The sequence below is a fragment of the Rhincodon typus genome, chromosome 9, assembly GCF_021869965.1.
Source record: "Rhincodon typus isolate 14 chromosome 9, sRhiTyp1.1, whole genome shotgun sequence".
Classification (NCBI taxonomy): domain Eukaryota; kingdom Metazoa; phylum Chordata; class Chondrichthyes; order Orectolobiformes; family Rhincodontidae; genus Rhincodon; species Rhincodon typus.
This window is the reverse complement of record NC_063340.1, coordinates 5,921,289-5,948,441: the sequence shown is the minus strand read 5'-3', so window position 1 is coordinate 5,948,441 and position 27,153 is coordinate 5,921,289. Positions and strand designations below refer to the sequence as shown.

Below are 27,153 nucleotides of genomic sequence, written 5' to 3'. Positions count from 1 at the left end.
TCCGTCTCCCACTCTCTCCCTATTTATTTCAGAACCCCCTTCCCCTCTCCCTTTTCTGATGAAGGGTCTAGGCCCGAAACGTCAGCCTCTCTGCTCCTATGATGCTGCTTGGCCTGCTGTGTTCATCCAGCCCTGCACCTTGTTGTCTTTCTTCAGACATAGCCTCAATTTCTTTCCTTCTCCCCATGTATTTGTCTGGGTGCCTTGAAAAGGCTAGATTCTGATTAGTGTAACGACACGACAAAACAAAACAAGGTACTGTAGAAACTTGGCACATCAAGTAGCATCTGTGGTGAGAGAAACAGAATTATTGTTTTGTGCCCAACATGCCTGTCCTTCGGAACTACTGTTCACTACTTCAGATCCAAAGAAGAATCGTGTTGGACTCAATGTTGACTCTCTGTTTCTCCAGAGATGCTTTACCAAACCTGCTGAGTTTCTCTAGCAATTTGTATTTATTTCACATTTCCAGCATCTGCTTTAATTTGTGTTTATTTTCATGGAATGAATAGGTTGTACTATAGTGGGCAATTGAGTAGAATGGCCTGACATTATTTGCAGTTGATCCCATTGAAGTGGATAAAACTCTGTGGCCAGAAACTGACAGGCTGTTTGCCCTCTGGCTGGAGCGTCTAGAACTAAGGGGAACTGTCTTGAGGTACAGGGTAGACCATTTTGGCCTGACATGAGAAATTACTTCATTCAGAAGATTGTAAAGCTTTGGAATTCTTGACCCCCAAGAGAGGCATTTTCTCAGTTGTCAAGTATATTCAAGACAGTGACTTTTGGGCATTAAGGAAATCAAGGAGATGGGGGGTAATGCTGGAGATTGACAATGAAGTAGGAGCTCATGTTGATCTTGGGCAAGTTCAAGGAGCAATCAAGTGCATGCAGGAGCTTTACTGAACTGTTCAGTTTGTCAGCCCTGTTCCATCATTCATTCAGACTATGCTGATCTGTACCTCAACTCCATATACCTGACTTTGCTCCATATCCCTTGATAATCTTACTCAACAAGAATCAACAATCTCAGCCTTGCAAACACCAAAAAGCGACACTCCACCGTTGCAATATCCACATCAAAGCCTTCCACAGCCTTCCCACATCCAGAGGAAAAGAGAATTCCCAATTCCTCTTTGTGAGTGGGGGAAACGCAGTGCCTCCAGATTTTATTCCTGAATAGCCCAGCTCCTACTTTAAGACTACTGCCATGATGCTTTGGATTTCTGGAGGAAGTTAGCCCCCTCGTTGCCTGTTGCTACTGACACGACTGTAGGTTGCCTAACTGTATTAAGGTGCCTGTGTAAATCCAGCTTATTGTCATTGTGATTGTCTAATTCCGATGCTGGTATGAAGTATTGGCCCAAATGCAGCCTGGTGGCTGGGGTCTTGAAATTTGCACAATAAACTCAATCGAGTGGGCGGGGAGTCGGAGAAACTGGATTCCTCCTAAACGCCTGACCCAGCTACAGAATCCTGATGCTCATTTCATGCCAGCCACGCAAGGCAGCTGTCTGAAAACAGTTTAGTTATGAGACCACAAGTGACGCGTCAGCTTTAAAGAGAGTGAGTTTCCCAATCAGCTGCACTAAGCAGCCTCCAGCTTATGCAGTGGTTTGAATTGTATATTTCTGGTTGCTTTTTTGTTTGCTGTAATATGCCTTTGACACAAACAGATCTTGATTGTCATTCACTTTAGCCCTAACCAGGAAATCAGCTTTTGATTACTACATTTGATTCAGTAGAATTTCAAGAAACAGGATTAAGCAAGATTATTTCATCAACAATTTAAACCAATTTGCAGTTTCATCTCGGGAGTAAGGTTTTCTTGCTGTGGATGAATTTTATTCCTGAAGATTTTAATTAAATGTCTCAATCTCCAATCACAATTTGGACAAGGCCATACAACAAGTAGGGCTGACATTTGCGGTATAACTTGTCAAGCTCTAAAATATCTGAACTATCATCAGGGCCCCTCATTCCACCCCTTCTTGGCTCATCTGCTGCTGAAACCTTCGTCTTTGCTTTGGTCACCTCTAGACTTGGCAATTCCAGCGCAGTTGTGGTCAGCCTCCTGCATTCTATCCATTTGTAATTTGAGCTAATCCAAAACTGCTGGCTTGTACCGATCCACAACAACACTTGTTCAGCCGCCACCCCTATCCTCGCTGACTCCACCTGCTCCCGGTCTGGCGACCCCTCAATTTTAGCATTCCAGTGCTACTTTCAATTCTGTCCATGAGTTCACCACTCCCTCCCCCCTCACAGTCTCTCCACCTCTCTCTCAGGATCTCCTGTGCTCCTCTAATTCTTGATTTTATTTATTGTTGTCACACGTACCTAAGTACAGTGAAAAGTTTTGTTTTGCATGCAGTACAGGCAGACCATGACATACAAGGACGTACAGATCATAGGGTGTTTAAACAGAGCAAGGCATACAAGGTTACGACTGCACACGAGGTGCCCAAAAGCAAGGTCAGCATTAGATTTGAAATTTGAGCGATAAGGAGAGACTGGATGGGCTGGGACTTCTTGCCCTGAAGTGTAGGAGATTGAGGGTGACCTTATAGAGGTTTATAAAATAATGAGGGGCATAGACAAGGTGAAAAACAAAAGTCTTTTCCAAGGGTAGGGGAATTCAAAACTAAAGGGCGTGGTTTTAAAGTGAGGGAATAAAGATTTAAAAGGGACCTGAGGGGCACAGAGTGGTGCATATATGGAAAGAACTGCCAGAGGAAGTAATGGATGCAGGTACAGTTACAGCATTTAAAAGACATTTGGGCAGGTACATGAGTAGGAAAGGTTTAGAGGGATGTGAGCCAAATGCAGGCAAATGGGACTAGTTTAGTTTGGGAAACTTGGTAGGCATTGATGAGTTGGACCTAAGGGTCTGTTTCCATGCTGTATGACTCTGTCAAGCATTTCTGATTTTGATTCGTCACTCATTGCAAGCTGGACCTTCAATTCTCTGGGTCTCAAAATGACCTCCCTCAACCTTTCCACCTCCCTCCCCTCTTTAAGACACTTCTTAAAACCTATCACTTTGACTAAGTTTTTGTCGCCTGATAATAATGTCTCCATATCTGGTTCAGTGTCAGATTTTGTTTAATAACACTCCTGTAATGTGACTTGGAATGTTCCCTTGTCTTTTAAAAATTTGTAATTACAAAGCATGTTTTTTAGGAGCTCAATGAAGACTAGAACAGTCCGTATTTTGACACGTTGCTAAGATCCAGTCACAAATTTTGATGTTGAATTTAGGTTATCTGTAAGTAAATATCACCATAGTCTTAGCAGACGATAGGCATCTTTCATTACAGAGAGATCATTGGTGGTTTAACCTGAGAGTCACCATACCTCAGGCAAGGGGAGAGGTTAAGAAGGAGAATTCTTTGCAGTAACCTCAGCAGGTATGGGAATGGAACCTATACTGCTGGTGTTGCTCTACATCGCAGACCAGTTGCCCAGCCAACTGAGTTAACTGACCCCTGAGATGCAATCAATGTTGAATGATATCTGGTTCATTGAGGATAGAAGATGGGAGTCAGGTCAGGAGAGTATTGGAATGGTCAGTATAGAGATATGGGAATTGGCAATCTTAGTGTTAGGGATTCCACATTAGAGTCAAAAATGGCATCAGGGTTGCGAGGAGTGTGGTTCAATCTCGGACAGTTGGCAGGGAGAGGGATTGAGTCAGTTCCACAGGAACTAAATGTAAATGGTTTGGTCGCCTATTAATCAGAGGAGATTTCTGCTTTGATTTGCAGCCCGATAATTTAGGAACATTGGAGAGGTTGCGGCCGAGATGGGTCAGATCTGAAAACTAATGCTCTGTTTTCAGATTGTCCTGTTCTTCCCTTCCCATTCCGAACAGACTGATCCTTGGGAAATCTCCAAAGGTAATGGGTGCAGGAAGGGGAGGCACCGCAGGTGATACCCTGGCTATGACTGGATTAAGAATAGAACCAGGTGAGAGCAGCCATTCAACAGTGGAGAGAGGTGTTGGAAGGGGCAGGGAATATGATTACATGAACTGTAACAGAGGCTGTAGACAGGTCACAGTCGCACACGATTTCACTTGCGATTTTGAAATGAGCTGTTTCAAAACTTCGGCAGGGCAGGAAACTTATTGGAGGAATCCAAACATGGAATTCTAGTAAAGGTGGCAACAAATCTTGGAGGTGACAACATATCCAAGGACTTTGGAGAGGATGCAGAAAATGAGTAGTTGAAAAGTAGGGCAATTTGTTTCTCATCTCAACAAAGATGTTTGAGTAGGAACATGAGTTTGTGTGAATGCTGACCACTTATGAATTGTCATAGTAACTGTTGAGATTTATTTTAAAGAAGCAAAGCAGGTGAGGTTTCTGGGCTAACACAGCAGCCACAAATATCTCCAGCAACAACTGGGCTTCCCTGGCTGCACTGTGGCATCCTGTCAGTGCCTGATGTGAAAACCAGAATGAAATCTTCAAGCCAAACCAAGAAATCCCTCAGTGAGCAATCACTTCATTTGATGATTCTTGCTGCCAAATGCTGGAGGAGCTGCAAGCATATCAGCAGGCTGTTGAACCATGCGTGGCTGCGAGTTTTTAAATCCAGTAGCAGCAAGTTTCTTTTGCCCACCCCTGTGTGGTAACTGTCAGGCATACTCAGCCAACACAATCTGGCCTGCCTTCCCAGTTAGGTGGAACTTGCAAACATTGAATATCTGAAGCAATCATGAATGGTACTTGGAAACAGTAGGATTGGGGCTGGTGGTGGTACCTCAAAACTGACCCTGTGACCCCCTTCCAGGAAAGGTTAGACAGGCTGGGCCTGTACCCATTGGAATTTAGAAGAATGAGGGGTGACCTTGTTAAAACGTATAAGATCCTGAGGATACTTGATAGGGTGGATACCAGGAAGATGTTTCCCCTTGGTGAGGAGAAGATTTTTGATTATCAATGGAGTGGGTGGAGGAGTGGCAGCTGGTAGACAGGAAAGTGGGGTTGAGACCACGACCAAATCAGTCATGATCTTATTAGCTAGTGGAGCAGGCTCAAAGGGCAGAGTGGTCTCCTCTTCCTTCTACACCCTATGATCCACTGAATCCATGGGAACAAAAGCATGGGGAAATTTTACCCTAGTCGTTATAGACCCAAGTATTTACATGGCAGTCTCTCTTGTGTGACTAAATATTAGCTGTCCACTGCACGTGTACTCTAATGTGCCAGACAATGATTGGAAGCAGATTGTTATTGTCTGATTCAGATTTTAATGAGGTGGGACTTTGGTTCCACACCACGGATTGGTACTGATTTGTGGAATATGTGTACATCCAAGGGAGTGATAGTCAGGTGGACTTGATCTTCACATTTATTATAACTGAGCTACCGGAGTTGGCTAATGGAGGTCATAGGTGCTGCTGATCCCAGATGATCTAAACATTGTACAAATGAACCTAGTGCAAATGTACATCATAGGCCTGTGTTCAAATACCCCTGAGCAATGTTGTTGTAGTCAACAAATTATTTACAGTATTTATCTATCTTCATGATTGTAACAGTCAATGCAAATACAATCAGTTGTCCCCAGTCTCTCCCAAATTCCACTGAAACCCATATCCACAACATTATCATCTCAAATTCACTAGTTTGATTTCTGGTGTACGAGAGCTGTCCTCTGAGAAGAGATTTAAGTAAAATGTTCTCAGGACCGTAGAAAAGTGAGAGATAATCTGAAATGTATAAAATTGTTAAAGGGCTCAATGGAGTGGGCCGTTGAGAGTGTGTTTCTCTTAGACTGAGGTAGAAGAGTGGCCATGAGCTTATTGAATGCGGGCCATGTGTGAAGGGCCAAATGGCATACTCCAGCTGCCACTTCAAATGTTCACCTTTTCCATCAGCTGCCGTGTTGGTTTCTCAACTTCCATCTTACACAAATTATTGAGTTTGACTGCTTTTGTTGTGAGCTGCACCATCCCCGGTCTCGATAGACAGAAGTGGAAGCTTGCTGTGTATCATTTAGGTAGCTATTTACATATACTCAGTTTACAGCCTAATGTTTTTCACATTGTGATCCATTTTAAAACAAAAGAATTTCCATTCTCCCATCTCTTCCTCTGCCCACTGATCTTCAGTAGCTCTGAATCAGCCAGTGCATTGATTTTAACATTCTTATCCTTGCTTTCAGATCCCTCCCACTTTCTTTGTCTATCCCTCTCCAGCTAGCTAAGATTTGTGCAATCTACCAGTTCCAACCCCTTTACACCCTCTGATTTTCATCATCCTGCCATTGGCGGCAGTACCCGAGACCCAGAGCTGAGCAGTTCTCTCATGAAACCTTCCTCTGCCTCTCTAGCCTTCTCCTTCCTTCTTTAAAAATTAAGTCTTTGGCTTAACTTCTGGTCATCTGTCTTAATATCTCTTTATGTGGCTCAGCATCAATTTCTGTTTTGATAGTTACACAGCGAAACACCTTGGAAGATTTTAAAGGCACAATTCTGTCTCAACCTAAATTAATTACAACACAATTCATTTTGTTTGAAAATTTTACAATGAACTTAGTGTGGCATTGTCTAATCATTGCAATATCCTTTGGGGGGGAAAGTCAACAAACTTTCTTTGTCTGATTTAAATATTGTATTTTGATTGCATAGTTCAATGTTAAAGGTTAAAAAAATTTTCAAACACTGTTAATGGATTTTGATCATTGTTGATAGTGTTAATTGAAACTCGTCCAGGAGTATTTCCTTCCAATTTGCTTAGTTCAGCTGCATTCCAAAAATTGGTTGTTTTTCCAGGAATCGGATAGACCTTTTAGAAAGCTTTTACACTGCTGGTTGCATTGTTGTCTTAGTGCAAGCGCAACCTGAACCCAGAATTATGACTGACCTAAAACCAAACCAGAGTCATCCCATTTTGTTTCAGGTCACTTCAGGCTTTCAGACCCCTAAAAGTTTCGGTTGTCATTCATGGCTCATTGGGTAGCAGCATCACCTCAGAATCAGAAGATTTCATGTTCAAGTCCCACTCCAGAGACTCGAGCCTAAAATGTTTGGCTGGTTCTCTGTGAGGGATGTCTCAGCTGTTATAAATACTGTCTTTCAGATGTGAAGTTAAACTGAGGGCCCCTGACTGCCCTCTAAAATGGACGTAAAAGCTTCTATGGCCAGCAATTTCAAGATGAGCAGGACTATTTCACCTGTTGTCCTGACCAGTATTTATCCTTCAATGACAAAAACAATGTTTGTGGGAGGTTACAGTGCACAAATAAGCTGTCGCATTTCTCCATACCAGTGTGGATAAAAAGAAATTGGATGGGTGATAGGAAACAAAGAGAATGGTCAATGGATATGTTTTAGGCTGGAGAAGGTTTGTAATGGAGATTCCCTAGGAATTCATATTGGGACCTTTGCTTTTTCTGATAGATATTAGTGACCTAGATCTTGGTGTGCTTGGGACAATTTCAAAGCTTGTGGATGATGCAGAGCCTCAAATTCTAAAAGCAGCCCAGAAACACAGGGACCTAAACACATATATGCACAGACATTTAAGATAGCAGGACAGGTGGAGATTATCCTGGGCTTTGTTAGTAGAATCATGAAATACAAGAGCAAGGAGGCAATGCTGAACTTGTATAAGACTCCTATTAGCCTCAGCTGGAGCATTGTGTACCGTACAGGTACCACATTGTAGGAAGGGTGTGAACACACTGGAGACAGTGCAGAAACAATTTAGATGAATGGATCCAGGGATGAGAAGGTTCAGTAATGAGGATAGATTGAAGACATTGGGACTGTTCTCCTTGAGAGGATACTTAAGAGGAGATCTGATGCAAGAATTGAAAATCATAAGGGGGCTGGTTAGAGTAGATAGGAAGAAACTCTTCTTGGTCATAAAAGGATCAGGAACCAGAGAGCACAGATTTTGTGATTTACAAAAGAAGCAAATGTGAGGTGAGGGAAAAATGATTTTGCACAAGAGTATCTTGACACTTAGTGTCTAGAATGCACTGTTTGGAAGTGTGGTGGAGGAAGTTCAATTGAGGCGTTCAAGAAGGCGTTGGATTTAAATAGGAATAATGGGTAAGGAGAAAAGACAGGAGAGTGGCACTAAGTCATGATGTTCCTTTGGGGAGCTGGTGCAGACACAATCAACTGAAAAGCCACGTCCTGTTGTAACACTTATATAATTCTGTGATTATAACAGTAACTGTGCTTCAAAAGTAATGCCATGTTCCCCTGGAAACCTGAAACCTAAACCATAATCACTGCTTGCTTTAAGTTCCTGAACAGATTTCCTGAAAATGAAATGCACAAGTTATCAAATCTTAATGTCTACAGTGCAGAAGCCCATCGTGCCTGTAATGGCTTTTTGTGAGAGCAGTCATCCTTAGTCCCAGGTCCCCTCTTTTTGTTTGTAACACTAAGTTCCTCAATTCTGTTTAAAAATTCTTTACAAAATCAGCTTCCACCACCTTTTTCAGGTCGAGCGTTCCAGATCTTAATTCTCTCAGTAAAAATATTTCTTTGCATCCTTCCATTCGATCTTTTGCCAGTGATGTTTTGTCTGTAATCTCTGGTGTTTGACCCTTTTGGGAAGAGTCTCTTTCCCCTCAAGTGTAGAAAAGTTGTAGTTACTTGGGTTTGAATTGAATGGATTTCACTCTTCCATGGAGACATTAAGCCCGTAAATACTTTGTCCAACCTTTTGAAGTTCTTTTCCATCTCAGAACAACAGACAGTTGATGTTTCCATTGTTACTTAAGTTATACAGTTCAGTAATAGGCCATTCAGCCAATCTAATCCATTCCTTCCTTAGTCTTCCTCCCATCCTTTCTAATCCACATTTATCATTGTGACCCTCTATTCCTTTCACCCTTGTGAGCTTATCCATTGACTTAAACCAGAACCTGTGGTTGTGAATTCCACTGTCACCCGGTGATGAGAATATGTTTTTTCTGAATTCCAAGTTGGACTCCTTCATGAGTTACTTCTATAAGTGCCCTGTTGTTTTGCTTTACCTCATCATCAGAAATCTTTCTCTCTCTTTTTTTGTAACTTTTGGACAGAGAAACTTTTGTAATTTAAAGACCCCTATTATGTCCCGTCCCAACCAAACCCATCCACACCACCCCACCTTGTTATTTTGAAGAGAGAAGTGCAGTAATGTGTTTCAAAATACTGATCAGTAAATCTTTCAGTTCTGTTGCAGAATTTGTAACTTTTTGTTTAGCAAGGAGTTAATCAAGGAAGTACTTTGAAGGGTAGAAGGAGCCAACAGAAAGGTGGAAGTAAATTTAATAGATTATTTTGAGCTGTGATGCTGCAGTTCCATATCCAGGACTAGTTGACCAACTGTACATCTCTGTCTGTCTAATTTCTGTATCCATTACACCGGGGCATTTTCTGTCAGTAAACCCGATTTGAACTCCTCGTGCATGGAACAAGCAAGAAAGATGACCGTAATCTATTCAAGTGAATTGCATTTTTGATTTTGTAATGAATTGAACTATCTAGGTCATTACTGATTACCTGAAACCACTACCCACCTCCAACTAGACAAGGTGCTAAATGGACTGAATAGCAGCATCGTATCAATCACTTTGAATGTCTCATGATCTGAGGAGAATTATTGCAGATCTACTCGCATGTAGACATAAAAACCTAGGAACAGCAGTACGTCATTCAGCCCACTGAGCTTGCTCTGCCATTCAACATGATCATGGCTGTTTGAACATTTTTTTTATCCACTCCACCAGCATGATCCTGTATGCTATTTAGTAGTCAGAAGTCTATCAGTTTCTACCTCAAACATTCTTAAAAGACTGTGCTTCCACAGCCCCACTGTAGTAGAGAATTCCAAAGGTTCGCAATCCTCTGAGTAGAAAAGTCTCCTTATCTGGGAACTAAGTGGTATTCCCCCTTATTTTTAAATTGTGTCTCCAGCTTCTAGACTCTGCAGTCAGGGCAGTCTGCACCTACTTTGTCTATACTTTTCAGTTTTAATGATTTCACCTCTCATTCTTTGAATCTGGAGACATTATAGGCCCAATTTTCTCAATCTCTCTCATAGGACATTCCCAACATCCTGGGAACAAGTCTGGTGCACACCTTCTGGGCAATAATATCTTTCCTGAGATAACGAAAACAAAACTGCACACAGTACTCCAAGTGCAGCGTAACTAAGCTGCTATACAATTAAAACGTTTTCCAGTTGAACTGTGACTGTATTTCAAGAGTACTTAATTGTGAATTGCTTTGGGAGCTTCTGAGGTTGTGAAAGATAATATAGAAAAATAAGTTGTTTTTTTTAATTACCTCAAGAACTTGGACCAACTAGTAAAACACAACACAAACAAGAAGTTTCATTTATATCACATATTGACATACTAAATTCTCCCCAGGCACTTTGCAGGAGTATTATCATCCAAAATGTGACACTGAGCCATGTAACAACATATTAAGACTGATGACTGAATGGTTGATCAAAGAAGATGACCTTAAGCTCCATAAAACAAGAGAGAGAAGTTTAGTGTAAAAAATTTGGAAGTTTATAGGGCCTCTATCTCTAAAGACACGGCCTTCAACGAGAGCAACTAATGTCTGGAATGTGTCAGGGTCCAGCACTGGAGGCGTGTGCATATCTCTTAGGGATGTAGTACTGGAGGTGATTACAGAGACAGGGAGGGAGTGAGGCCACAGAGGGATTTGAAGGCCAGGGTGTGAGTTTTGAAATCACGGACCCTTCAGCCTAGGAGCTTGTGTCTAAGAAGCAGATAGGTTGATCCTGATGCAATTGCCTTGAGGATGAACCTGAGAGAGACTGGCATTATTTGTCTGAATTGTTTACCTTGTGGCTAGGAGCAGAATGATTTTTACCAAGCAGTTTTTGAGAAGTTGGAATTTCTTGAATGCTGTCATTTTAGGGTTTTACATTATATCAGATAACACTTCTAGCCTCTTTCTTTCCCCGATTTTAATCACTCCACTGTGCCTTCAGTTGCAGAGACTCCAAGTAAAAACTGAAAGAACTTTGGATGCTATAAATCAGAAACAAAAGCAAGTTGCTGGAAAAGCCCAGCAGGTCTGGCAGCATCTGTGAATAGAAAACAAAGTTAACGTTTTGGGTCCGGTGACCCTACCTCAGAACTGATGGTAGCTAAGAAAATGTCGGTTTATATTTTTGCACCCTGCTTCATGTTAAAACTCCATTCCATTCTCCTAGTTCCTCCACTTCCATCGCGTATGTTCCAATGAGGCCAATTTCAACAAGGAGCCACTGAAATGTCCGTCTTTCTCAACCGAGGATTCTCCAACACTGTTGTCGAAAGGGCTGTCAACCGGGGACAACACATCTCTCGCATCAGTAGATGAAACGGAAAGCGAAAATCTTCCAGGAGCAGAAAACTGGGGTGTGGATCGTGATGCCTTTGTGGGCCATAACCCTCTGTGCCAAAGGCTCCAATGGCCCCCTGGACTACCACAAAGTGGCCACCTCCATTCATACTGCACACACTATGCGTGGGACTGTATGAGGGATAGTGGCATCGTGTTTATGCTGTTAGACTAATATCCTAGAGACGAGTTCCACCCAGCAGCTGGAACCTTGTAACTTGCCATCCTTGCCTGGTCTGGCCTACATGTGACACCAGACTCTCCACTATGTGGGTGATTGTTAGCTGCCCATGACTGAGCCAAGTCAATCAGTTGTATAGAGTAGGGCGATACGTACTTTCTGCCAACATGCTGTGAATGGATATTTTTTTAAAAAGTCCAGTTAAAGATGTCATTTACCATTTGTGCACAGATGTACTATCCACCAAAGGCTGCATTAATGCATCAGCTACAAAACTGTAATTCTTTCGGGAGCCAGTACAAACACAATGGGCTGCCTCCTGGACTGTAAAATTCTATGCTTCTATGTATTGATGTCTTCTATTTCACTTCCGTGGTGATGTGTATTTACTGGAAATGATTGGGGATGTAAAAAGATTTTTGGAATTTTTTTAAGTTGGCTTTGAAACTCTTATGAGTACCACTACTGTTCCATTCAATATGGGCAGATCTGGGAGGACAAAGCAGAATAATGATTTCTTGAAGCTTGTCTGACTGCCTGAAATCATAGTCATATGAATCACTAAACATGCACGTAAAAGTATAATGGTAGCACTCAGTCAAACTTGCTGTTTCTGTCTCTTCTGTCACATACTCTGCTCCCTCTCTCAACTATTCTGAGTGTGTCTGTCTCTCTCTCTCTCTCCTCTCTCCCCGACCCCCTCCCCACCATGTCTCTTTTTCTTTCTGTTTCTCTACCTCTCTGCATCTCTTTATTTGTCTTAGACTGTCTATTCTAGTGTCTCCCCTTCTAGGTGTCTCCTCCAGCCAATCCCTTCGTTGCTTGCCCTCTGCCACATTGTTCACCGGGCCCCCGCCCCACTAATCTGCCTGCTCGCTCGCTTACTCCCCTGACCTGCCCCTTTTGCCCCCTCGCCCTCTCTCTGTATTTCTGACACAGCCTGGCATTTGCCATTCAGATCAAATTGTTGCCGTGGCATTAATCCGATTCTTGCCCTGTTCTTCAAATGGTTTGGTAAGTCAGCCCTGTTCCTGTGTCAGATTAAAATTATCTTGCAATCAAAACTTCAGGTCTTGTGCTCCAATAGCAAGTTACTTTCACTTGCAAAATCTTGCTTTTATATAACCTCCAGAAGGTAGCAAATTATCTAAAGGGACTTCACAAGAAGTGTAATAACAAAAATAGATTCCAAATCAGAGGAAGTAGGAAGTGTAGCCAGAAGCCTGGTAATAGAAGTGAGGAAGTGAAAAGTGGCGCTGGTGCAGGTCCTGGAACTCTAGAGGGCCTGTATCCTCCAGTAAGAGGTGGGGTCCTGGGCCAGGAGCAGCACTGGAATCCATGGTTTCTGTTCCTGGCACTGATAGTGAGGAGTGGGGGAGGGTTAAGGGAGGACATTCTTGAGCTGAAAAGCTAAATAAGTATCAGGAGCAAGAGCAAGGTAGCGCAGGGATAGATTCAAGAGAAACTTTACACAGTAGAGAGGTCTGGGGTTTGTAGAGCTGAGGAGATCACGAAGACAAAAGAGGAGAAAGGCCTTGAAAGGAATGAGATATGAAGACAAGAATCTCAACCTCTGCTCAGGAGTAGGAACCAAAGTAGGTCAGTGAGGAAAAGAGAACGGGATGGGATACTGATTTCAAACGAACTGATTGTGAATGATGTAGAAGTTTGAACAGTGGAGTTGGGAGGCAAGAAAGGCAGCAATATGAGTGTTTCAGAAGCAGATGGGGTGAGGCAGAGACTGGCAATGTTCTGGACGTGGAAATAGAAGATGTATGTAGGGGAGGGGATATTATGCAAGTGGAAGAAAGTCTTGTCTAATCTGTAATATTGGAAACTGCCCTATCAGTGCATTTAATGGTATTGCTATGACTGCATTGAGTAAGGAATGTCGGGGATAATTGACAGCTAATATGTCCTAATTGGTGATACCCACCCAGGTGCTGCCAGAATTCCCTGCAGGCCCTGACATGTCTCCTTGACGAGAACAATGAGGAGCAACTCCCTGTTCCATCAACCGAGAGAATTAGATGCAGAACTGTTTCACAATTCTCTAGGTGAGACAGGCCACACCTAGAGTGCATTGTGCAGTTTTGGCTCCCTCACTTCAGGCAGCATATGTTTATATTGGATGCAGTTCAGGGAATTTCACTTAGCTGATTCCTGTGGTAAAGGGGTTGGTCTTATGAAGAATGTTTGAGCAGGTTGTCCCTGTACTGATTGCCTTTTAGAAGCATCAGAGGTGATCTTATTGAAACATAGAAAATTGAGGGGATTTGACAGGGTAAATGCTGAAAGGATGTTTTCCACTAATGGATAAATTTAGAATTAGTGGGCACAGCTTCAGAATAAAAGGAAGATGAGGAATTTCTTCTGACGTTCAATAGTGTTGTGGCATTTTCTACCCTAGAGAGCAGTGTCATATTCAGGGCTGAGTTAGTCCAATTTTTGCTTGACTAGGGAGTCAAGGGCTTGTGGGTGAGGCAGGAAAGTGGAGTTAAATGGCTGGAATCAGATGAGCCATGATCTTTTTGATTGATGAAGTAAGCTTGAGGAGCCTACTCCACTCTTGTTTCCTTTTGCTGTGTTTTCCTGCAATACTGACTTACTGTGTCTACTTGCCCTTGCTACATTGCCCTTGCTCCTGATAGTCATTTGGCTTTTGAGCTCAAGAATGTCCTCCCTTACCTCTCCCCAGCTCCTCACTATCGGTACCAGGTTCACCTCTTCCCAGATTCACTGACCTCTGGACATGTTTCAGAGAGACGTGGCAACTGTATCAGAATAACATTGGAGTGGATCCGTGGCAGATTCAGTAGAATGACTCCAGGGCTAATAGGGTTAAATGGCCAGGAGGGGTTGTGTAGAGTAGGTTGTCTTTCCTTAAGTGTAAATAAATTTAAGAGTTGATCGACTGGAGGTTTTCAAAGGATTTTATTAAGTACAGAGAAACTATTTCATCTGGTGACAGGGAGCCACGAAGAAATCAGAGAGTAAACCTCAATTAGAGCCAAGGGTGAAATCGGGAGTCACTTTGCAGAAGGGGAAGTGGAATTCTGGAGCACTGTCTCCTACGAAGCCAGGGGTGTGATTTGTTTTATAGCTAGTCATCCATTTATTGAAGCAGGAGTTAATTTGTCTTCAACTGTTTATTTGCATTTGTAGTTCAATACAAATTCTAGTCTGCTCTCTCTTCTTCCTGACCTACTGTAAATATGTGCTGCAGTGAGTATCTGTTCTGTTATCCCTGGACCATGGCCTGCTTTATTTTTAAAGGGATCATCATTTATAACATGGTCAGGATTAATTGGACATTTCAAAATTCACATAGGTTTTCGTTCAGCTGAGTTATTAAGGAATACAGAACAAAGAAGGGTAAGTGGAGTTAAAGTACAGATCGGGCTTGATCAGCTTGAATGGTGGAACAGGACCGAAGGGTTGAATGGCCTGCTCCTATCTACAGCTATCATCAAATATAATTAGATGTTGGGTTCCTTTGTCATCTCCCCGCAGTCTCATGCTTGCATTTTCCTTCCCCACCGCCCCCCTTTCTAACTTGTAACAACTTAGTTCCCTCACCATTCAGCAGTTGTGAAGACCACAAATGAGTTTCAATGTCACAGAATTATTACAGTAGAGAGTGGGAACGTTAGGCCAGTTGTGTCTGTGCCGACTCTCCAAGTAAGCATCTCACTTAGTCCCATTCTCCCATTTTCTCGACATAATTCTGAACTATCTTCGTTTTCAGGTAATGATCCAATTTCCTCTTGATCAGCTTAACTGAACCTGTCTCCTCCACACTGTCAGGCAGCGCATTCCATGTTCTCGGTCACTATGTGAAAATGTTTTTCCTCGTATCACCATTGCTTCTTTTGCCAATTATCTTAAATCTCTGTCCTCTGCTTCTCAATCCTTCCACCAACAAGAACTTTTTCTCCCTGACTACTCTGTCCAGACCTTTCACGATTTGAACATCTCTATCAGATCTTTCAACCATCTTCTTCAAGGAAAACTGTCCCAAACTTTCCAACATACCCACTTAACTGGAGCCTTTCCAGGGCTTTGAGAACTCTCTCTTTGTTTTCACCTAAATGTGACAGTCCTTTTAATTGATTGCATCCCTTTATCTTTCAGTTGCCTGGAAATCTGGATTCTCCATGTTCAGTGGGCTCCCTGTGTAGGTGTCAGTGAAGCATAAAAGATGCTGAAGGGGCTTGTTTGGATAGATTCAGATTGTCACCTGGGAGCTTTGCGAATGTTCTGACCTGGGAACGTTGATTGCAAGTTGCAGAACATTCCTGTTGAAAAGAGGGTCCATTGGAAAAATTTGTTTTTAAAAAAAAAAAAGTTTTACGCCGGCTGAGATACTTGATGAGTTAGTGAATGTACATTACAGTGGAACAACAACAACTTTATTTATATGGCATCTTTAACTGAGTAACAAGTCCCAAGGAGCTTCCAGGGGCATTATCAAACCAAACTTGACACCCAGCCTCATTAGGAGATATTAGACCAGATGGCCTAAAGCTCAAAGGAGAGTGAATGAGACAGGGAGGTAGGCCTTCAAAGGAAGGGAAAAATCTTGCATTATAGAAACCACCTTTCAGGATGTCTCATGAGGTTATATGCAACTGAAGTGCTTTTTGAAACATAATCATGGCTGTAACAGAGGAAAGAGATGGGTCAATTTGTGCACAGTAAGATCCCACAAGTAATAATTTGACAATGATCTGGCAGTCTGTTATTGGGCTGCTCACTGAGGGATAAAAATATTCTTTTTTTTTTTCCCCATTCTAGTTCTTTCCTGACCCAAAAGGTTATACTGCAATACCATTAAATCTTTGACCATGGATTTCTACACATTTTGTACACAGGTCTGTCCATTGCTATGGACAGATGATGAATTCTTAGATATAAAACCCTTGCTGCAGGAAAAGTTCATGTTTTGTACAACTACATTGTATATCTGGTACTGCTTTGAGAACTATATATTTAATGATCTGTTTATGATCTGTTTATGATTTGTTTTGCAGGCAACCTGGACAAGCACATTCAGCTTGAACAGTTAGTCGCCCAGTTTTTGGGTGTAGAGGCAGCAATGACATTTGGGATGGGCTTTGCAACCAATTCGATGAACATCCCAGCTCTAGTTGGGAAGGTGAGCTGCTGATTGTTGTCTGCTGGTCCGCATCCACCTCAGTGGTCTGAATTCTCTGGAATTTAGAAGAATAAGAGGCATTCTCAGTGAAGCATAAAAGATGCTGAAGGGGCTTGTTAGGGTAGACACAGATTATTTCCCGTAGCCAGACCATTGAACACGGGCCACAGTCTCAGCAAAAGGAGCTGAGATGAGAAATTTCTTCACTCTTGATCTTCATGTGATGAGTTTTTGGAATTCTCTGACCCAGACAGTTTTATGGAGTCTCCACTGTTGAATACATTTAAGACTGGGATAGATGGATTTTGGTGCCTCAGGAATCGAGAAATATGAGAAATGCGTAGAGTTGAAGCCCAAGAATAGCTATGATCAATTTCCCTTTAGGTTGAGTGCATGTACTGTGCTGTAAATGCATCTTCCCCAGAGACAGTAGAGGACTAACTGTTTCTAAGCCAAGAACATATGTAAAGACTAAGAGAAATGGAATCTGTCATCATGCATGTTGCAATTTTTTTACAAACCCCCAAGGAGAATTACGCTAACTCCACTGCAAAATAATTAAAGATGCATAGTTAAGTTCAAAAGCACCAGTTTACAGTTAATGAGCTAGATCTGTTTAATAATTTAAGACTCTAAAATCAGATATAGAGATTACCTCCCTACTCTATTATTATTGGAGAACATGTAAAAGGCCAGAAAGGGAAAGAGAAATTCTTTAATGTGTGATAGGATTTGAAAGCAGGGGAGTCTCTGTTCCTAATCTAGAATGTGACCACAGCAACCACTTTAGTACCCTCTGGATTTGGAGTTGTGTGGTGTTGAGAAAATTCAGTATTGAGTAACTCTGCCACTGAAAGGAATACGTTTACATGTGTCAGTCGTGGCTCAGTCAGCAGCACACTCCCTCTGCATGATTCCTGGTTCAACTCCCACTCCAGGGCTTAAGCACAAAAATCAAGAGATTTCATTGCAGTGCTGAGGGAGCTCTGCGCTATTGAAGGAAATGTTTACTGAGGTCCCTCGGGTAAAAGATCCCGTGATACTTTATCTGTAAGGGAACCAAAGCTTATTGGGGATGGGGGATGTCAGGGAAGAAAGTTAAGGCCACAATCAGATCAGCAGTGATCTTATTAAATAGTAGAGCAGGCTTGATAGGTTGAAATGCCTATTCCTGCAAATATTTCTTCCCTTATGAACATGGTTTGTACAGAAAAGAAACTAGTGAATGGTGATGAATAAGTAAAATGAACGTCCAGCATTACCTCTCCATTACTACTCTTAAATTTTCGACACTCTCTAAATTGTCAGACTGCTTATCTGATATCCAAAGTCTCCTCTCCAAACTCCTTTTTCTAGCTACTGACTCTATCCCTCTCATTGGAAAAATGTGACATTAAGCCATTCCATTCACAACCTTGACCCTGAGATGGCATACTAACTTCATCTTTTCTCCGTCACCAAGATCACTTTTTAAAATTTCTTTTACAGTAAGTGGTCATCACTCACAAGGCCAGCATTTGCTATCCATCCCTAATTGCACTTGAACTCAGTGACTTGCTCGGTCATTTGAGAACAGTTAAGAATCAACCACATTGCTATTGATCTGGAGTTCCATGTAGACCAGAAAGGATAAGGACGGCAGATTTCTTTCCCTAAAGGACACTGGTGAACCAGATAGGTTTTACAAGAAACTGTGGTTACGTGATCACTATTAGGCCACCCTTTTTTCCAGACTTACCCATGTCCGGAGTTCACAGTCCTTGGGCTCTAGATTATTAGCTGGTGACATTACAACAGTGCTTTCACCTACCCCATACCATCTCCCAATTTCATCCCTGTTTCAGCTCATCATCTACTAAAAAGACCATTCATGACATTGTTATTTCTAGACTAAACTTTTCCAATGGCTGATGTCCCACATTCTGTCCCCCCGTCATAAATTTGAACTCATTTAAAACACTTCCGCCCCCATGTTCTAACTGGCACCAAATTCCATTCCCCTATTAACCCAATGCTCCCTGTTAAGCAGGACACTGATTTTAAAGTTCTTAACCATTTTTTTTAAAATGCCTCTGTGAACCCACCCATCTCTAATTCTGTAATATATTCCAATCCACAACCCTCTGAGATCTCTGCAGTCCTCTAATTCTGACCATTCGAGCATCCCTGATTTTAATCACTTTGCTGTTGGCTGGTGTGTCTTCAGTTATCTAGACACTAAGCTTTGAAGTTCCCTCCCTAAACCTCTACTTCGCTATTTCATTTTCCTCCTTTTTGAAACTTCTTTAAATTTACCTCAGCGACGGATTTTGACCAGCTGCCGTAACATCTCCTTATAAGATTTGGTGTCAGACTCTGTTTTATAATGGTTCTGCGAAGCATCTTGGGATGCTTTATTACTTTAGAGGTGCTTGATAAATTTACATTGTTATCGGCATCGTCATTAATCTATTTGACGAAACTGTCTTTCGGCATAATTGGTCAATTTTCATTTGAAGGGAACACTGTTGAAATGATTATTTTCCTGCAGTGTGATGTTGCAATTCATGTCAAAACTCCAAAACCGTGGCTGAAATGCCTCAATGAAAGTGACACGCAAGTAATCATGCTGGCTTCTGATAAAGAGAAGTTAATATTAAATCACTGCTTCATTCCTCTCTAAAACAGTTATGTCTCTTGGGATGCATTGACAAACAGCAAACAACAGCTCCCCTGGAAATTTTCCATGCCCAGCCGGCGAAAACCTAACAGAAATCACAGTGAACATTTAAGGTCCCTGCTGTCCTTTACTTTGGCGCCAACTTGCCCAGCAATAACCTATCAACTCTTGACATGTTGCCATCATGAGGAAGATAGCAGCTTTATCTATTTTGGGTATACATGCTACACACAATGAACTCTCCAAAAGCAGGTGCAGAACAGGCAGGAGGCCAGATAATAGCGCTGTCTACTCTGCAGAGTGTTCAACCATAGGAGGACCTTGACTATTGGATGGCAAATTACACCCCTTGTTCTCTGTTGTGAAATCTGCTGAGACTGAGAGTCAAATCAACAGAATAAAAGTCTCCTCAGAGTAATTAATTTGAGGCAGCTTATCATTCCAGGTGATAACCCTAAGCAGCTTCCAACTCTCATACTCCCTGTTGGCAATTCTCATGATCCCTCAATATAAGATTTTTCAAATATTAATTTACAGGATGTGGCTATCACTGTCAAGGTCAGCATTTATCCCTCACTTATCCCCCAACTGTCCTCAAGAATATAATGGTGCACTAACTTCTTGATCTGCTGCAGTCCATGTGGTGTGGGTACACCCACAGAGATGATAGGAAGAGAATTTCAGGATTTTGACTGTGACACTGTGGCTTAGAGAGGAACTTGTAGGTGATGGTGTTCCCATGTATCTACTGCTGTTATCCTTCTGGGTTGTTGAGATCATGGTTTTGGAAGGTACTTTCAAAGGAGCCTTAGTGAATTGCTTCTGTATGCACTGCTGCCACAGTGTGTTGGTGGTGGGGGGAGCGAATATTTTTGGATGTGGTGATGATCAAGTGGGCTACTTAGCCCTGAATTGTATTGAGCTTCCTTGAATGTTCTTGGAATTGCACTCATCCAGCAACGTGATGGAAACTCCCCACGTGCAAGAGTTGTGTCTTCTAGATAGTGAACAAGCATTGAGGAGACAATTTCTGTTACAGGATTCCCAACCTCTGGCCTGTTCTTATAGCCATGGTATCTCTACAACAGGTCCAGTTCAGCTTGTGGTCCTTGGTGACCCCCAGAATGTTGATCATATGGCGGTTCAGTAATAATAATGCCATTGAACATAAGAAATAGGAGCTGGAGTAAACTGTCAAGAAGAAATGGGATATTGCTAACATTTAACTCATCTAGAATAGAGAAAGATTATCACACTATCAGAGAGTCATACAGGACAGAAACAGACCCTTTGGTCCAACCATAATCCCAAACTAAACTAGTCCCACCTGTCTGTGCTTGGCCCATATCCCTTCAAACATTTCTTACTCATGAACTTATGTAAATGTACCCGCATCCACCACTTCCTCTGGAAGTTCATTCCTCGCACTCACCACTCTGTGTTTAAAAAAAAAAATGCTCCTCGTGTCTTTTTTAAAATCTTTCTCCCCTCGCCTTTCAAAATATGCCTCCTGGTCTTGAAATCCCCCACCCTAGGGAAAAGGCACCTTATCTATACCCCTCATGATTTTATAAACCTCTATAAGGTTACCTCTCAACCCCTACACTCCATCAAAAAAAAGGTCCCAGCCTTTCCTTATAACTTAAACCCTCCATTCCCAGCAACATTCTGTTAAATCTCTTCTGAATCCTCTCCAGCTGAATAATATCCTTTCTATAACAGAGACCAGAACTGGACACAGTACTCTAGAAGAGGCCTCACCAACGCCCCATACGATGTCAACGTAATGTCCCAACTTCTATACTCAACGGCCTGAGCAATGAAGGCAAGCATGTTAAATGCCTTCCTAACCACCCTATCTATGCATGATGCAAACTCCTCGACCCCTCTGTTCTACAAAACTGCCAAAGGCCCTACTTTTAATTGTATACATCTTGCCTTTGTTTATTTTCCCAAAATGCAATACCTTGTATTTATCCAAATTAAATTCCATCAGTTTGAATCACGTTAATGTTAATCTTCAAATATGGCACACTAGTCCCTACATGCTTCACAATCATTGAAAGATGAAAGTTTCCAGCACTTCACAAATGATATGATAATTAGGGAGGATTAGGGTTATTTAATTTTTGAAAATCAATTCTGTCTTGAATTTTTACTCATGAATGTTCAGAACTGTCTCTGTATTTCCAATTCTACTTAACCAGTGAAGATTCCTGGTTAAGACAGAAATCATTTTTATCTCAAATCTAAAATTTGTACGTTGTTTTAAAATTGTCACACTGAAGTGAAACAGTCAGTTAATTGTAAGCTCCAGGATTGTTACACCTTCTCAATGTCTGTCTGTGCAGGGCTGCCTTATTCTGAGTGATGAGTTGAACCACACTTCTCTAATCCTGGGTGCTCGTTTGTCAGGAGCCATCATCCGAGTGTTTAAACACAACAGTGAGTACTGACGTTGCTTCAGTCTTTTACACCTATTACTGACTGAACCTGGGATGAAGAGATTACCTTATGAGGAAAAGTTGGATAGTTGGGCCTTAGTTTAGAAGAATTAGAGATGATCTTATTGAAGATCCTGAGAGGTCTTGACGGAGTGGTTCTGAGATGATATTTCCACTTGTGGGACAGACCACAGCTTCTGGATACAGTTTAAAACTAAGTAGTTACCAATTTAAGGTGGAAATGAGGAGAAATTGTATCTCCATGAGTTATGAAACTCTTTTCCCCCAGAGAGCAGTGAAGATGGGTTGTTGAATATTTTTACAGCAGAGGTAGGCAGTTAGTTGACAAACAAGCAAGTCTGAGGTTATCAGGATAGGCAAAAAGATGGAGTTGAGACCATCTTCAGATCAATCATAATCTTAATGGTGGAGCAGGCTCAAGGGGCCAAACAGCCTATTCCTGCTCCTAATTCCCATATCCTTGTGAAAACGCGGAGGTTTGGTTTGGTTTGTAGGGAATCAACGAGCTTCAGAATCAAGGGCGTGGAGAAGTGATTATAGTTTTGGAAATTAGTAATTCTTAAATTATCAGTGTTGCAGGTCAGATACGTTTTAAACACTTTTCAGCTTCACATGGCCTTAGGCTAGATTTATGGTTTGCGTAGAACCATGGAACTCAGCCTATCATGCTTCTATTGAGTTGTCCAGTTAGGTCTGTGACTCCACTACTTCCATCATCCTGTAATTCTTCTTTTCTCCCTTTGACTATTTATCTGATTCTCTATTGACTTTCGCTATCAGATGTGGTTTCACCATCTACTCGGTCAACTTATTTCAGATCACAAAAATTTGCTTTGGAAGCAAAAAGCTTTTCCTTGTCTTGCATCAGGTTTTTGGTTGCGTCAGTTTAAATGTATCTCTTTTAGTTACTAACCCCTCTTCCACAAGGAAAGGTTTGTCATTCATCACTCTTATTAAAAATGCTCATGATTTTGCAAGGAGTGAATATCTGTATTCAGCAACATGTTCTCCTCCCCCTCCCCCACCCCCGCAAAAAAAATGTCAGTAGACTGCGACAGGCTGAAGAAAGTGTCTGCATGCGTGGCTGATGACACCACAATGGAGGTAAGGGGAAGGTGGAGACTGGGATTGGCATAGTGGAGCTTCCCATTCATGGCAGTGTCTTTGGAATGGGTCCACCTGACTGCTGCTCATTCACTGTCTCCTGCTGCTACACTTCCTCGGGAATGGTCAAATGGGCGCTGCTGGGAAAGATTTTAGAAAAGAACGAGGGCATATCATGGTGGAGGCTGTCTGTTCAACTGTGTAGAAGATTATGAATGAAAATGGCAAGTGGTGTTGTGGAGGAGGGATAGGTCGTGGTATCACCCTCTGACTTCAGTGTCCTGAGGAAGAAGGTGCGGGGTGGCATTTAGAAGAGGTGTCATTGGCCCTGTGGGGAGGGTGGAAAGATGATGTCATTAAGATGCCTCCAGCAACAGCGTATAGTCACCGATTAGTCCCTCAGGTGGTTCTAATTTGCTGCCCAGTGCTGCCTTCAAGTACCCATCTCTGGCAAGGACACTTGGAGGGGCAAAACCTCAGCAGGCCAACCCCAAAGAAAGTCACTGGGAACCACAGGCTCCACAGGATCTTGGGTAATTCCAAAAAAGCACGAGACGCGAACAATATTCAAGTTCTTTTTTACCATGCCATTTACATGAGTGAAAATTGTTGTTGTATTGCATTCCAACCTTTGCAGAGCTGTTGAGCAGCTCTGTAAATTTTTAATCAAGGTAACGTAAGCACTTGCAGCATTGCCAAGTGATCTGCCAGTGAGGGATGGGAATTGCTCCTGCAGCGTTTCTAAAGTTGTCTTTTAGCCAAATGTAGAGCCGGTGTGATAGGATCCCAAGCATGCATACTATTTCGGACATGCCGACGTGCAAACAGAAAGGTCCCAAAGCCAGGCAATAGATTGAAACCTGGATTACTGGAATTGTGAGGATCTAATGAGCTAATGATGTTGAAATCTTACATCATGATATGGTGAATGTTATAGGTGAGTTATTAAACAGAATGTCTGTGAGGTCCTTTTAGGCAACTTTAAACCTTAATTTTGGATTCGCACAAGTTGGAAGCAAATTGTAAGGAATGTAGGAAAGCAAATCCCATAAGTGTTTCATTTTTCTATATCCTTCATTGAATGTGGGTGCCAATGGCAAGGCCAGCGTTCATTACCCATCCCTAATTACCCTTGAAATGAGTGGCTTGCTAGGCCATTTTAGAGGGCCGTTAAGAGTGCACCATGTTGTTATGGGTCTGGACTCGCAAGGAGGTCAGACCAGGTAAGGATGTTAGTGGGGTTTTTAAATGAGTCATGGTCACCATCAGCCTTGTATTCCAGAATTATTAATTAAATTTCACGAACTGCATGGTGGGATTTAAATCTGTGCATGCAGTGCTTTAGCCTGAGCTTCTGGGCTGTTAGTCCAGTGACATTACTGCTGCACACCCATCTTTACATGTTTAAGACATTACTGTTCACATGTCTAGGTGCTAGAATTATTGCCATCAATTGTGTGATTCATTCCAATTTTCCAACAGTTCAGCATTGCCCCTATTTCGTGCTGTTTTCAGTCACTCAGCAAGGTTCACACAAGGTTAACAGGGTGTGGGGTTAACCGGATTACCCCTCAAAAGTAGCAGGGTCTGACTTGATAGGCTAAATGGCCTCCTCTCTGTCCTGTACACTCTCATGATTCTATGATGTTTACTCACAGATATAAGGGTTTTTTTTTTGTTTGGTTGCCATGCCAGTCTTGAACGCAAGTTAGCAATGCAGGCCCATCACAATCCCACTGGGTACTCTGGCGTATCATTTTGTGCTGCTACATTACTTCTGTAGTTAGTGTTTTTGATGCTGTGGAGGCCACCTGGAGGACATCAACTAGTTGACCAAATTAATGATTATATAACCAGGACAACTTTGCAGTGATCTAGGAATGGAAATGTGCATGCCTGATTTGTTTTTTTAACCCTGAAGGTTCATATCTTTTCATTCATTACTGTTTCGGTTGCTCCTTCCTAACACAACCTTTAGAGATATGCCTATTGATTTTAAACAAAACCAGCTTTCTTTTTGGTTTCTGAGTAGTCTTTTGGTCAAATTTAGACAGAGTCACTGGCAGGAGCCTCATTGCATTGGCAGTAAACAAAGTAACATATCTGCACTGTCAGTTTCTAAATGCAAAAACAGCTTGGACAACAACAACTCATTTATACAGCACTTTCAATGTAGCAACCTGCCTCTGAAGGCATCTCAGAAAAGTTATCAAGCAAAATTTGACACATCAGGGTACTAGGGCTAGTGACCAAAAGTTTGTTTAAAGACAGAGTGAGGTGGGAGTTTAGAAAGGACATGCCAGAGCTTAGGACCAGGTTTTTTTGATCACTTGCCCTTGTGTGGTTCAGAATCAAATTTGGCTTGTAGAAGTTCTTATGAAAGGCCTTACAATGTTTTCCTGTGCTGAATTATCTATTTAAATATGAGATGTTGTCAATTTTGCGTGAAATATGAGCACGGCAACCTGTGCCCAGGTGAACACAACATGCAATTGGGGGTTACCATTGATGCTTATACTAAACTGAACCTGCCATATAATTTCTGTGGCTATAACAGTTGTCAAAGACTGAGAATTTTGCAGCAATTAACTCACCTTTTGTCTCGCCAAAGCCTGCCTCACTATCTACGATACTCAAGGTAGGTGTGTGATGGAATGCTTCCAAGTTGTCTGGATAAGTGCAACACCAACAACACTCAAGCTTGATACCATCCAGGTAAAACAGCCCACTTGATTTGCACCCCATCCACCATATTCAACATTTACTTCTTTCACCACCGATACAATGCAGTAATATGTAGCAGATATATGGTGCTCTGCAGCAACGCACCAAGGCTCTTTCAACAGACCTCAAATCTACAACTTTTAGTTCTCACTATGGGACTGTAAACTGGAAAGTTTCAGTTTTAAAACAGTAGCTTTCACTAACTGAAGAGTCGACTAGAATGGAGGGAAAGGATTGGTTACTTGAGAGCTGTGTCAAAATTTACGGGTTGCACCTGAACTGGAGGGGCACCAATATCCTGGACGGGAGGTTTGCTAGAGCTCTTTGGGAGGGCTTAAATTAGTTTGGCAGTGGGATGGGAACCAGACTACAGATCAGAGGATGGGGTAGCTAGTGTACAGGCAGGTAGAGCAAGCAGAGAATCTGCAGGAAAGATAAGCGGTTGATAGGGCAAAGTGGCAGTCAGTGCGACGGGTTGAGGTGTGTCTGCTTCAATGCAAGAAGTGTCAGGAATAAGGGTGACGAACTTAGAGCACAGATCAGTACTTGGAACTATGATCTTGTGGCCATCACGGAGACTTCGATAACACAGGGGCAGGAATGGTTGTTGGATGTTCCGGGCTATAGGTGTTTCAAAAAAAAAAATAGGGAGGTAAAAGAGGTGGGGGAATGGCATTGCTAATCAGAGATGGTATCACAGCTGCAGAAGGGGAGGTCGTGGAGGAGGGTTTGTCCACTGACTCAGTATGGGTGGAAGTCAGATACAGGAAAGGAGCAGTCACTTTATTGGGAGTTTTCTATAGACACTCCCCCAGTAGCAACAGAGACACTGAGGAACAGATTGGGAGACAGATTTTGGAAAGGGGCAGAAGTAATAATGTTGTTGTCATGGGTAACTTCAACTTTCCTAATATAGATTGGAACCTCCTAAGTGCAAATAGTTTGGATGGAGCAGATTTTGCCAGGTGTGTCCAGGAAGGATTTCTGACTCAATATGTAGATAGGCTGACTAGAGGGGAGGCCATATTGGATTTGGTGTCAGGTGTCAGATCTCTCGGTGGGAGAGCATTTCGGTGATAGTGATCACGACTCCCTGACCTTTACTGTAGTCATGGAGAGGGATAGGAGCAGATGGTATGGGCAAGTATTTAATTGGGGGAGGGGGAATTATAATGCTATTAGGCAAGAACTACAGATCACCAATTGGGAAAAGATGTTCTCAGGGAAATGCACGATAGAAATGTGGAGGTTGTTTAGGGAGCAGTTGCGACAAGTACTGGATAGGTTTGTCCCACTGAGGGAAGGAAAGGATGATAAGGTGAAGGAACCTTGGATGACAAGACATGTGGAACACCTAGTCGAGAGGAAGAAGGAAGCTTACTTGAGTTTGAGGAAGCAAGGATCGGACAGGGCTCTAGAGGTCTACAAGGTAGCCAGGAAGGAACTGAAGAATGAACTTAGGAGAGCTAGAAGGGGGTATGA

The 27,153-nt window shown here is 42.2% G+C and overlaps 1 protein-coding gene across 1 annotated transcript in view; it reads left to right on the top strand.

Moving 5' to 3' along the window:
• Positions 1-27,153, top strand: part of sptlc3 (serine palmitoyltransferase, long chain base subunit 3) — an 89,186-nt gene that overhangs the window by 22,787 nt on the left and 39,246 nt on the right. Inside the window, exons 5-6 of the mRNA XM_020516920.2 lie at positions 16,595-16,719; positions 21,730-21,823. Of these exons, the coding sequence (XP_020372509.2) occupies positions 16,595-16,719; positions 21,730-21,823 (219 nt within the window). The remainder of the gene's footprint in view (positions 1-16,594; positions 16,720-21,729; positions 21,824-27,153) is intronic.